This window comes from Penaeus japonicus, unplaced genomic scaffold (genome assembly GCF_977035675.1).
Source record: "Penaeus japonicus unplaced genomic scaffold, GWHDUDI00000001_assembly GWHDUDI00000025, whole genome shotgun sequence".
Lineage (NCBI taxonomy): Eukaryota > Metazoa > Arthropoda > Malacostraca > Decapoda > Penaeidae > Penaeus > Penaeus japonicus.
In genome coordinates this window covers 28,410,891-28,423,390 of record NW_028234427.1, presented here as the reverse complement: position 1 = coordinate 28,423,390, position 12,500 = coordinate 28,410,891, and the positions used below count along the sequence as shown (strand labels likewise).

The window sequence follows — 12,500 nt, the reverse complement described above, 5'->3', positions numbered from 1 at the left end:
GGGACTCTCTTTATTTAACTTATTTCTAGTATTATTTGAACAGAGAATGATGAAAATGATGAAAAAGAAAGGGGAAGGAAATAGGGATGAACAATGAATGATAGAAAAAAAATATCTGCGATGAAAAAGAAATAGGGAAGGAAAAAGGGACTTAACAGAAAGACAATAAATAAGGACAAAGAGAAAGCTTGATGATAACACCCACCACCAAAAATCTTCATTAATTTTTGTTTGTTTATTTATATCGTCATTATCATCTTTACTGTCACTGTTATTAGTATCATCATTTACCATTCATTTACTATATACTATATGTTCTAATATCATTATCGTTATTCAGCAAATGCATTTAGTCTTTGTTATTATCCGTATTATTATCGGTATAATTTTTACTAGTGTTGTCATTATCTTACCATCATTATTAATATCATGATCACCATTATCATAATCATTATTATTACTATTATTATCATTATTATTGTTATTATTATCGTTATTATTATCGTTATTATTATTATCAATATCATCATTATCATTCATTATCACCATTGTTACCATTACCATTACTATTAACATCATTATTATCATTAGCAGCATTATCATTCTCCTCATTATTGTTGTTACTATCATTGTCGTTATCATCATTATCTTTAAGTTAATTAGTATCATTATTATTATCATTATTACTATTACTGTTATCTTTGTCATCGTTATTTTCAATATCACTATCATCATCATTATCATTATTACTATTCTGATTATCCTTATCGTTATCATCATCATCACCATCTTCATTATCATTATTATCATTAATATCATGGCCATAATTACATTTCAGTATATTTCTCTAATCTCATTTTTATCTTTTGTTTCTACTTTTATTGCTTTAGTTTTTTTTCTGCTTTCGTGAAGGAATGATGTTTTTTATTTCAATAATTTCTAATTATTTCTAGCATTCTGACATTTATATTTAGAGAAGTCTATCCTATAACATGAAGTTGTGTCGTTTTCTGTGATATACTCACAGCTGGACATGATACTTCTTGCAATTTATCTATATATACTCGAATTTATATTAGCTAATTAGAAGCCATTAAACATGAAGTATGCCTTATACATTGAAATAAAAACGACTTGCTTTGGTTGAATGTTATATATTCAAAAAATCAACATTCATTAAAATCTTAGTGATCCAATTTCGGGTTTTACAGTATTTATCGCATTTCATTTCGTCTACATATTCAGATGAATGTTCATATCAATATGATTTGATCCTCCTATTACTTCTTCTTCTTCTTTTCCTTTTCCCCTTTTTTCTTCTTTTTCATTAGCAGCGGAATGGAGAATATTAAATAAGAGAGCGCGCGTATATATAACGTGTATATATATATATATATATATATATATATATATATATATATATATATATATATATATATATATATATATATATATTTAAATATTTATATAATATAGATAGATAGATAGATAGATAGATAGATAGATAGATAGATACAGATATAGATATAGATAATTAGATAGATAGATTGATAGATAGATAGATAGATAGATATATATAATATATATATATATATATGTATATTTATATATTTATAATATATATATATATATATATATATATATATATATATATATATATATATATATATACATATCTATATATAAATATATATATATATGTATATTATATTATATATATATATATATATATATATATATATATATATATATATATATATATATGTATATATATACATATATATATATATATATATATATATATATATATATATATATATATATATATATATATATATATATATATATACATACATGTATATGTATCTATATATATACATATATATACATATATATATTTCATATATATATATATATATATATATATATTATATATACATATATATACAAATTTAAATTATGCACATCAGCAGGTTGTATGTAACAAAAATAATATGACTATTGTAATAATAATGATAATACATGATATTGATAATTATAATCATTATTATAATGATGATAAAAATAACATTAATAATAATAATAATAATAATAATAATAATAATAATAATAATAATAATAATAATAATAATAATAATAATAATAATAATATTAACAACATTAACAATATTATAAGGATTATAAGAATAAGAATAATAATATTAACAATAATAAAAGTTATAATGATAATGATAGATGATGATAACAAAATAAGTATTATAACAAAAAAAAGGTTAAAACGTATAGTAATCGTTATCATTCTAATTTTTCTTTGTTAATTGCAGAATAAATATTGAGATTTTACAAGACAGGTGTGCTTTGTCAACTAGAAGGAACCTTGAGGTGTATCATCCATTCAGGTACAGCCTTTCAAATAACATCATTTTTAAGGAAATTTACTGACTAGCTTTGCTTATGGCATTATGGAGTTTCTTTCTTGATAGACATACTTTCCCCAAGTACTTGACAGCAATTGGTTGTTGTGTGAGGAGCAGTTGTCATTTCATTCAACATAAAAGTAGCTTGCCTCTTGAAGTTATACATCTTATATGAATATCATAACTAGTATTATAACTTTTCTCTTTTATAGTTCTTTTGACATCACTTCAAAAAAAGGTAATACTTGCATTATCTCGTGATCTGACGAGAGGGTTTTTACTAAAGTAGACCAAAAAAGCCCTGTAGCTAAAACAATTAACTCACACACTTTAATATATGAGCTGGTACTAACTGATTATTGATAAGGCTGCTTGAGCAAGATGGTTTTGTTTTTCTCCCAGTAATATTGTTCTTATTAATAACTAGTTTTACAAGTCAGGATTAGATCTAGCTATAGTCACGAGAGATAAGTTGTGCTCTATTTGGCTAAATAGCTATATACTTTACCTTACTCTTCTCTAAGTCAATAAAGGCAACTACTTTTATAAGGAGAGGAAACATACTATCAAAAAAAGGTGATTAAACTAATTAACATACAGGGCGGATAAATAGAACTAGTTCTCGCAAACTGAATACAAGCCAACATGAGATATGGGTTTTCTTTACCTTATGACTGGTGTATTGAAACATTGCTTTACAGCTCCACTTGAGTTCAATATGCTTAATAATCATGTTCATTTCATGATATCTCTGTTACCTTTCTTTGGCTGAAATAGATATCAGATGAATTTCTTTAGTTCTGTAGCAGTGTGAGGTTATCCAGATGGCCTCTCTCCATCTCTCAGTCTACATATATATTTATCAGTAATAATTTCCTTTACCCAACAGACTTATAGTGAGTATGTAGGCTGATAAGTAAAGAAATTAATATATTGCTTTCCCATATATATGTACCTAAGGTTTATGTTTGAATCTATCAGTATCATGTATCAATTAAAAGTAACATTAATGCCACTGAAATGTTATGATAAACACTAAATATATACTTTAACCCTCTCTGGACGGGTGGTACAGTACTGTACCGCTCATTCAAAAGCCCAGTGGCCGGGCGGCACAGTATTGTGCCAGCCATTTAATTGATTTAGGCCTAATAATTCGAACGCCCCGGCATTGTGACATTCAAGGCTGGAATGCCCCCGTTGTAAGTGGGTTAACAGCTAATAAAAAAAAAAATCATAAATATTTCCTGCTTTTTCCAATCTAAATTTCAAATCAAAATTTCAGATTGTTTTCTAAAGTTTATTTAAACAACTGCAATACAAAAGACACCTTTACAGCATCAACAGGCATAATTCCTAGGTTATTAAATAAGCATACATGCTATAAATTAATAACATCTAATGCCTGCTTTTATTATCAGTTATATGAAGTAGCACTAAGATTCTTTGTTTGGTAACCTTAATATCTGGAATATATATACATGTTATTTTTAAATAAGGAAGGCACACTCGTAACTTTCTATTTTAGCATATTTCTGCTAAACAGTTTTTAAACATATTCATTTTTTTTACTCAATTTAATTCATAAGAAAAAAAACATATTTCTGAGTTTGGCTTGCATTAAAAATAAATTATTTTATCAATATGTCAGCATATAAGAATGAAAGGAAGAGATTTTCTTATACTGATATGGCAAGCTTGAAACATAAATAGATGCTGTTAACCCATTCACACCGGATGACGTGCTGACATGTTTCGTGGTTTTTGCGTCAGGCTCCGGCGACAAGATATTTGGTCAAGGCCGGCACTTGGGGTGAGCGAGTGGACAGCCCAGGCTCACGGCTAGTGTGCCCGAGAATCCTGAAGTGTTAGACTTCTGCGTTCAAAATTCCTGGCATTCTGACTACTCAGAGCCGGAAGTGAATGGGTTAATAATACACTCACTGCTATGTACAATACACTGCTTTTCTCACATCTCTCATGGCCTGAAATATGATCCTAGATTTGCTACAAGAAGAAAACACTTCATATGTTAGATAAAAACAAATCTCTCTGATTTTACTATCCCTTTTTCTAAGTAGATCAGTACATCTTTGGTTTCATTTCTATGACTTTCTTCTTGAGTGACGAAGAGGTTGAGAATGATATTGAAAAGATATTAATGAAAAAGCTGCCAAAAGAGTCACATTGCTGTTGTAAGAGTTCTACCCAAAACAAAACAAAAATAAATGACTAAAAACACTAGTAATGTCTTTCTTCTAAATATGAAGAATACTAATAAACCCCTGCATTGCCCTCTCCCTTATTAAAGAAAATGACATCATCAGCAACAATCGTTGCTGACTTCATAACAATGGAGTTGTTTTCAGGGTCCCTGCGCTCCAGGTAGCCGAGCCTCCCCTGGACAAGCACCCTCTGGCCTTTGGTCAGGTACCGGTAGACTGTCTCACGCAGATATGGCTTGAACACTGCAATGCGGTGCCAGTCTGTCTGCTGGATGAGGTCTGGGAACAGATGACAGAAAATAATACATTAAACTAAATGAACAAGTTGAATTACATTTGTAAAAGTTGAAAATGGTCAAGGCAAAGCCATATTTAAAATGGGAATTTCCACAGCAGCTACTAATTATTGATATGTTAGGGGAATGGCTGGGGTTAAGGGAGGGGATGATAGGGAAACCCACAAGAAGCGTAAGCTCAACCAAAACACACAAGCTCATACATCTTATTCAATTACACATTTGGCTCTTAACCCCTTGCAGACAGGTGGCAACATGTTGATTCCATGAGCGTTTCTGACCATACGCAAGGCATGTAAAGTGCTACAAACAGTTTGGCTGTTTTGCTTAGTGGCACAAGGAGGATGAAGTGTATATAGTTGTAAATAGTTATTCTTCTTTTTATTTCCAAAAAGAAAATCTTTTGCGAAACTTCATACGTCTTCCATAAATTTGTTTCAATGATGTTATACTGAGTGTACAGCCTATATTCCTCCTGTATGTGAATTAAAACACTAAACTACAGGATATGTATGTGCCGTATCATTTTAACAATTTCCCTGATGCAAAAAGAATGGTAAGTTTCATATTAGTGTAAACAAATTATAATTGTAATTTACCAGGGTCACACCTACTGTATAACAGAAAACATGTTGCTGTGACTTTTGAAGTACAGAAAACAGAAGAGGTATCTTTGAAAACTAGTAGTTTGACCAATGAGATGGGTTAGCACTTCTATCTATTGTAATTCTTTTTCATAAAAAATATAGTTATATATCTGAAATCTACATATCAAATTAAACATAATGATACTTTAAACATTACAAACATCTTCCTACATCTTCTGAAATATTGATAACCACTTTCTTTACTTAACCTATTCACACCGGATGACATGCTGACACGTTTCGTGGTTTTTGCATCAGACGCCAGCAACAAGATATTTGGTCAAGGCCAGCACACGTGGTGAGCGAGTGGACAGCCCAGGTTTGTGGCTAGTGCGCCCGAGAATCCCGAGGCGTTAGGCCTATGTGTTCGAAAACCCTGGCATTGTGACCATTTAAAGCTGGAATCAGGCCCTGGCATGAATGGGTTAAGTATGTCTACATATAGGGTGTACATCCTTTAGGGGTTAAAGACTTGAACTAGAAACTAAGAGGAAAAAAAATCATTACATGTCACCAGACAGCTTTGAAGAAGATAAATTTCAATTCATCAACCCGTTAACACGTGGTGACAAGATATCATGTCAAGTGGTGGCAGTACCATCTGCCAGGGACAAGATATTTTGTCATGACTTTCCATCTGGCCAGCATGCTGGGTGATCAGGCGCGTTGCGCTGGGCTGCAGCCAGAGCGGTTGATGAGCTTGAGGTGTTAGGCTTACACATTAGAAATACCCCAGTTTTTAGACCATTTGGAGCCAAAACAGCCCCATCAGCAATGTGCTAAAATAAGTGCAGAAGTTTATGTTACATCATAATGGTGTTATATTATTTTTAATTATGTGACAGTATTTGTGGTGAATTTTATAAAGACTATTGTAATAGACCTAAAAAGGTTGCAAGATTATTAGATACTTTCTGTTATTCAATCTTAAAATGAAGTTACAAAAAAATCAGGGAGGCTAGTTCAAAGTTTAGGTATAAAGTTCAAGCTTGATGACTTGCCCACTAATGCTAGGACTAGCTCTTGAAGACAGACGATATAGAAGATATAGAAGAAAGAGGAAAAAAGAAAAAGATAAAAGATAAATATTGTTGAACGTTGTCAACAGAGCCCATCCTGAAAGTGGAACATCAGACTGTAAATTAAAATCATATTATGGGTTGGCTAAATGAATAATTACCCATTTTGAGGTAAAGTAAATGAATGGAGAGAACATTTAATTCTACATAAAAAAAAAAAAGAAAACAAGAAAAAAAGGCAATAAGAAATATTATAAAGAAGACACAATTTCTCAAGGAACAGAAAAACTTTACCTTCTCCTTTGCGGTAATTTGTGTGAGTGGCCATGGAAAAGGTGACAACTGGGTGCTGTTCTGTGCCCCGTTTCTCTGGATCTGCACCAACCCTTCCTAGTAGCACCACTTGGTTTATTGCTGCAAAGTTCAAAATTTCTTTTAATTATTTGTATATTACTGAAATCAATGTATAAATTGTTATAGTATTAGAGAAACTGAACTTAATTTAATAAGTTATCAAACATTATATTAATGGTTTTAAAATAATGCTTAACAAAAATATAAGGCAAAAGAAAGAACAATAAAATGCATAATCAAACAAGAATATTTTAAATATATCAAATAACAAATAAATAACACAGAAAAATCACATACAGTACTTACTCTAATGGTTATCTCAATGCATATATTGAGCCCTAATAAAGTTTATAGCACAATCCTTCATAAAATACAACAAATATCAATGGAAAATTAAAAACTATATATATATAGGAATAAATAACATTAATTCTACCAAAAAGAGAAAATCACATACTTTTCTCCAGCCTTTCAACTTTCTGTGTCTGGAATTCATTTTCAAAGAAGTTGGAAGTGGTTGTGTGTAGTACCCGAGCTCTCATACCTGGAAGCCCATACCTACTGGCAAGTGAGATCTGAAAATATGAAACATTTAAATTTCCTGCATCCATAATAATGAGTGTTACTATGGAGCACTAACCCATATGAATTATTCAATCAGCAATAAGTTGGATTTAATTAAATCCCTATTTACGACTTCAACTTAACTCTTAAAAGTTAAACGTTACGATGTTGGAGTATGAAAATTAGGCACGTGGAACTAGAAAACTATGTTGTGACATGAAAGTATATCTGTTATATTTATCATATATTAAACATACTTTACAGGTCACTTATCATTAATCAGAAACTGTAATGTATATCATCTCCAAAACTAAACAAAAAATCGTCCATGGCAAAATATTACAACCAAGGTAAGTTGGACATTGCTCAATTATTAAAATTCTCAGCCATAAATACATGCCGACAATAATCCATCAAACATCTACGTCTCCAGAAGTTTTTCCAGGAACTCAAATTAGAAAGAACTCAATAAAATTACCGCATTCCTCAGCATTTTGGAAATTCCCTGGAGCACACGGTTTTCAAGCGTATCTGAGCGCGCGATTGTTTTGGTTCACGTGCGATGTAAACAAACGGACGAGACTAAAATGACACTTTTATTGCCGAATTAATATTACTTCATTTTCTTTTTATATATTTCTATCTCTTTTTTGTCTGTATATTAGCTTGATGATATATATATTCATAAAGCTTCAAAACTCGCGTATGTGACTATCATGTACATCGTTGGTAATGATAAAATGATGATAATAAATAGGGCTTATTATTATCATCATTGTTATCATGGTTATTATTATATAATAAAGATGGTGATTATGATGATATCAATGGTGACAACGACAATGATAGATAGAATGACAATAGTAATGATAATAACAATTATAATAATAGTAACAACGATGATTCTGACAATGATAATGAGTATAATGATAACGGTAATGATGATAATGAAAATGATAATAATGGCAATAAGGATAATGATAACAATAATAAAGATAATGATACTGGTAAAAACGATGATAATAGTAACAAAAACTAATATCTATGATGATAATGACAAATAGATTATTATGATATTCATAATGATAATGATAAGGATAATAACAATACTGTTAATAATTATGATAATGATGATCATAAGAGTAATAGTAATAATGATAACAATAATGATAATAATGATAACAATAATGATAATAATGATAACAATAATGTTAACAACAATAATAATTATAATAACAATGATAATGATGATGTTGATAAAGATAATAATGATATGGCCCGGGCGGCGCGACGTCTTCGCAAATCTCTTTGAATTGAACTGAATAATAATGATAGCAGCAGTAATAGCAATAACAATAAGGATAATGATGATAATGATAATAAGAATAAGGATGATAAAAGGGATTATAATAATGATGATAATGTGATAGCAATGTAATAACAATTGTAATAGTAATAATGCTAATGATGATAATGATAATGATAATGATAGTGGTAATTATAATAGTAATGATAATAACGATAATGAAAAAGAAAATAAATGATAATGAAAATTAAAATGATAATGATAATTGTAAGCAACTCGATGCCACTAGTTGTAAGCCTCTAGCTGCCAGCGGTTGTGATCCAATAGCTCCCCCAGTTGTACTCGGTTGTACCCAGTTGTACCCAGTTGTACCCGGTTGTACCCAGTTGTACCCAGTTGTACCCGGTTGTACCCTGTGGTACCCAGTTGTACCCAGTTGTACCCGGTTGTACCCAGTTGTACCCAGTTGTACCCGGTTGTACCCAGTTGTACCCAGTTGTACCCGGTTGTACCCAGTTGTACCCAGTTGTACCCGGTTGTACCCAGTTGTACCCAGTTGTACCCGGTTGTACCCAGTTGTACCCAGTTGTACCCAGTTGTACCCAGTTGTACCCAGTTGTACCCAGTTGTACCCAGTTGTACCCAGTTGTACCCAGTTGTACCCAGTTGTACCCAGTTGTACCCAGTTGTACCCAGTTGTACCCAGTTGTACCCGGTTGTACCCAGTTGTACCCAGTTGTACCCAGTTGTACCCAGTTGTACCCAGTTGTACCCAGTTGTACCCAGTTGTACCCAGTTGTACCCAGTTGTACCCAGTTGTACCCAGTTGTACCCAGTTGTACCCAGTTGTACCCAGTTGTACCCGGTTGTACCCAGTTGTACCCAGTTGTACCCAGTTGTACCCAGTTGTACCCAGTTGTACCCAGTTGTACCCAGTTGTACCCAGTTGTACCCAGTTGTACCCAGTTGTACCCAGTTGTACCCAGTTGTACCCAGTTGTACCCAGTTGTACCCAGTTGTACCCAGTTGTACCCAGTTGTACCCAGTTGTACCCAGTTGTACCCAGTTGTACCCAGTTGTACCCAGTTGTACCCAGTTGTACCCAGTTGTACCCAGTTGTACCCAGTTGTACCCAGTTGTACCCAGTTGTACCCAGTTGTACCCAGTTGTACCCAGTTGTACCCAGTTGTACCCAGTTGTACCCAGTTGTACCCAGTTGTACCCAGTTGTACCCAGTTGTACCCAGTTGTACCCAGTTGTACCCAGTTGTACCCAGTTGTACCCAGTTGTACCCAGTTGTACCCAGTTGTACCCAGTTGTACCCAGTTGTACCCAGTTGTACCCAGTTGTACCCAGTTGTACCCAGTTGTACCCAGTTGTACCCAGTTGTACCCAGTTGTACCCAGTTGTACCCAGTTGTACCCAGTTGTACCCAGTTGTACCCAGTTGTACCCAGTTGTACCCAGTTGTACCCAGTTGTACCCAGTTGTACCCAGTTGTACCCAGTTGTACCCAGTTGTACCCAGTTGTACCCAGTTGTACCCAGTTGTACCCAGTTGTACCCAGTTGTACCCAGTTGTACCCAGTTGTACCCAGTTGTACCCAGTTGTACCCAGTTGTACCCAGTTGTACCCAGTTGTACCCAGTTGTACCCAGTTGTACCCAGTTGTACCCAGTTGTACCCAGTTGTACCCAGTTGTACCCAGTTGTACCCAGTTGTACCCAGTTGTACCCAGTTGTACCCAGTTGTACCCAGTTGTACCCAGTTGTACCCAGTTGTACCCAGTTGTACCCAGTTGTACCCGGTTGTACCCAGTTGTACCCAGTTGTACCCAGTTGTACCCAGTTGTACCCAGTTGTACCCAGTTGTACCCAGTTGTACCCAGTTGTACCCAGTTGTACCCAGTTGTACCCAGTTGTACCCAGTTGTACCCAGTTGTACCCAGTTGTACCCAGTTGTACCCAGTTGTACCCAGTTGTACCCAGTTGTACCCAGTTGTACCCAGTTGTACCCAGTTGTACCCAGTTGTACCCAGTTGTACCCAGTTGTACCCAGTTGTACCCAGTTGTACCCAGTTGTACCCAGTTGTACCCAGTTGTACCCAGTTGTACCCAGTTGTACCCAGTTGTACCCAGTTGTACCCAGTTGTACCCAGTTGTACCCAGTTGTACCCAGTTGTACCCAGTTGTACCCAGTTGTACCCAGTTGTACCCAGTTGTACCCGGTTGTACCCAGTTGTACCCAGTTGTACCCAGTTGTACCCAGTTGTACCCAGTTGTACCCAGTTGTACCCAGTTGTACCCAGTTGTACCCAGTTGTACCCAGTTGTACCCAGTTGTACCCAGTTGTACCCAGTTGTACCCAGTTGTACCCAGTTGTACCCAGTTGTACCCAGTTGTACCCAGTTGTACCCAGTTGTACCCGGTTGTACCCAGTTGTACCCAGTTGTACCCAGTTGTACCCGGTTGTACCCAGTTGTACCCGGTTGTACCCAGTTGTACCCAGTTGTACCCAGTTGTACCCAGTTGTACCCAGTTGTACCCGGTTGTACCCAGTTGTACCCAGTTGTACCCGGTTGTACCCAGTTGTACCCAGTTGTACCCGGTTGTACCCAGTTGTACCCAGTTGTACCCGGTTGTACCCAGTTGTACCCAGTTGTACCCAGTTGTACCCGGTTGTACCCAGTTGTACCCAGTTGTACCCAGTTGTACCCAGTTGTACCCAGTTGTACCCAGTTGTACCCAGTTGTACCCAGTTGTACCCAGTTGTACCCAGTTGTACCCAGTTGTACCCAGTTGTACCCAGTTGTACCCAGTTGTACCCAGTTGTACCCAGTTGTACCCAGTTGTACCCAGTTGTACCCAGTTGTACCCAGTTGTACCCAGTTGTACCCAGTTGTACCCAGTTGTACCCAGTTGTACCCAGTTGTACCCAGTTGTACCCAGTTGTACCCAGTTGTACCCAGTTGTACCCAGTTGTACCCAGTTGTACCCAGTTGTACCCAGTTGTACCCAGTTGTACCCAGTTGTACCCAGTTGTACCCAGTTGTACCCAGTTGTACCCAGTTGTACCCAGTTGTACCCAGTTGTACCCAGTTGTACCCAGTTGTACCCAGTTGTACCCAGTTGTACCCAGTTGTACCCAGTTGTACCCAGTTGTACCCAGTTGTACCCAGTTGTACCCAGTTGTACCCAGTTGTACCCAGTTGTACCCAGTTGTACCCAGTTGTACCCAGTTGTACCCAGTTGTACCCGGTTGTACCCAGTTGTACCCAGTTGTACCCAGTTGTACCCAGTTGTACCCGGTTGTACCCAGTTGTACCCGGTTGTACCCAGTTGTACCCAGTTGTACCCAGTTGTACCCAGTTGTACCCAGTTGTACCCAGTTGTACCCAGTTGTACCCAGTTGTACCCAGTTGTACCCAGTTGTACCCAGTTGTACCCAGTTGTACCCAGTTGTACCCAGTTGTACCCAGTTGTACCCAGTTGTACCCAGTTGTACCCGGTTGTACCCAGTTGTACCCGGTTGTACCCAGTTGTACCCGGTTGTACCCAGTTGTACCCAGTTGTACCCAGTTGTACCCAGTTGTACCCAGTTGTACCCAGTTGTACCCAGTTGTACCCAGTTGTACCCAGTTGTACCCAGTTGTACCCGGTTGTACCCAGTTGTAC

The 12,500-nt window shown here is 35.5% G+C and overlaps 1 protein-coding gene across 1 annotated transcript; it reads right to left on the bottom strand.

Annotated features, from left to right (window-relative positions):
* Positions 1-3,703: 3,703 nt before the first annotated feature.
* mtSSB (mitochondrial single stranded DNA-binding protein) lies at positions 3,704-8,096 on the bottom strand. Its single transcript, XM_043007704.2, has 4 exons — positions 8,001-8,096; positions 7,416-7,533; positions 6,899-7,018; positions 3,704-4,921 (listed from the first exon to the last, which is right to left on the bottom strand). Exons 1-4 carry the CDS (start codon positions 8,013-8,015, stop codon positions 4,692-4,694), a joined length of 483 nt encoding a protein of 160 aa, XP_042863638.1. The 5' UTR covers positions 8,016-8,096; the 3' UTR covers positions 3,704-4,691.
* Between the last annotated feature and the right edge of the window lie 4,404 nt (positions 8,097-12,500).

Bases quoted from the DNA above. Each gene is read 5' to 3' on its own strand.
- mtSSB (XM_043007704.2), bottom strand. The intron at 7,019-7,415 runs GTATGTGATTTT...TGAACTTTGCAG, and splicing joins AGTTGAAAGGCTGGAGAAAA to CAATAAACCAAGTGGTGCTA. The intron at 4,922-6,898 runs GTAAAGTTTTTC...ATCTGTTCCCAG, and splicing joins AAATTACCGCAAAGGAGAAG to ACCTCATCCAGCAGACAGAC.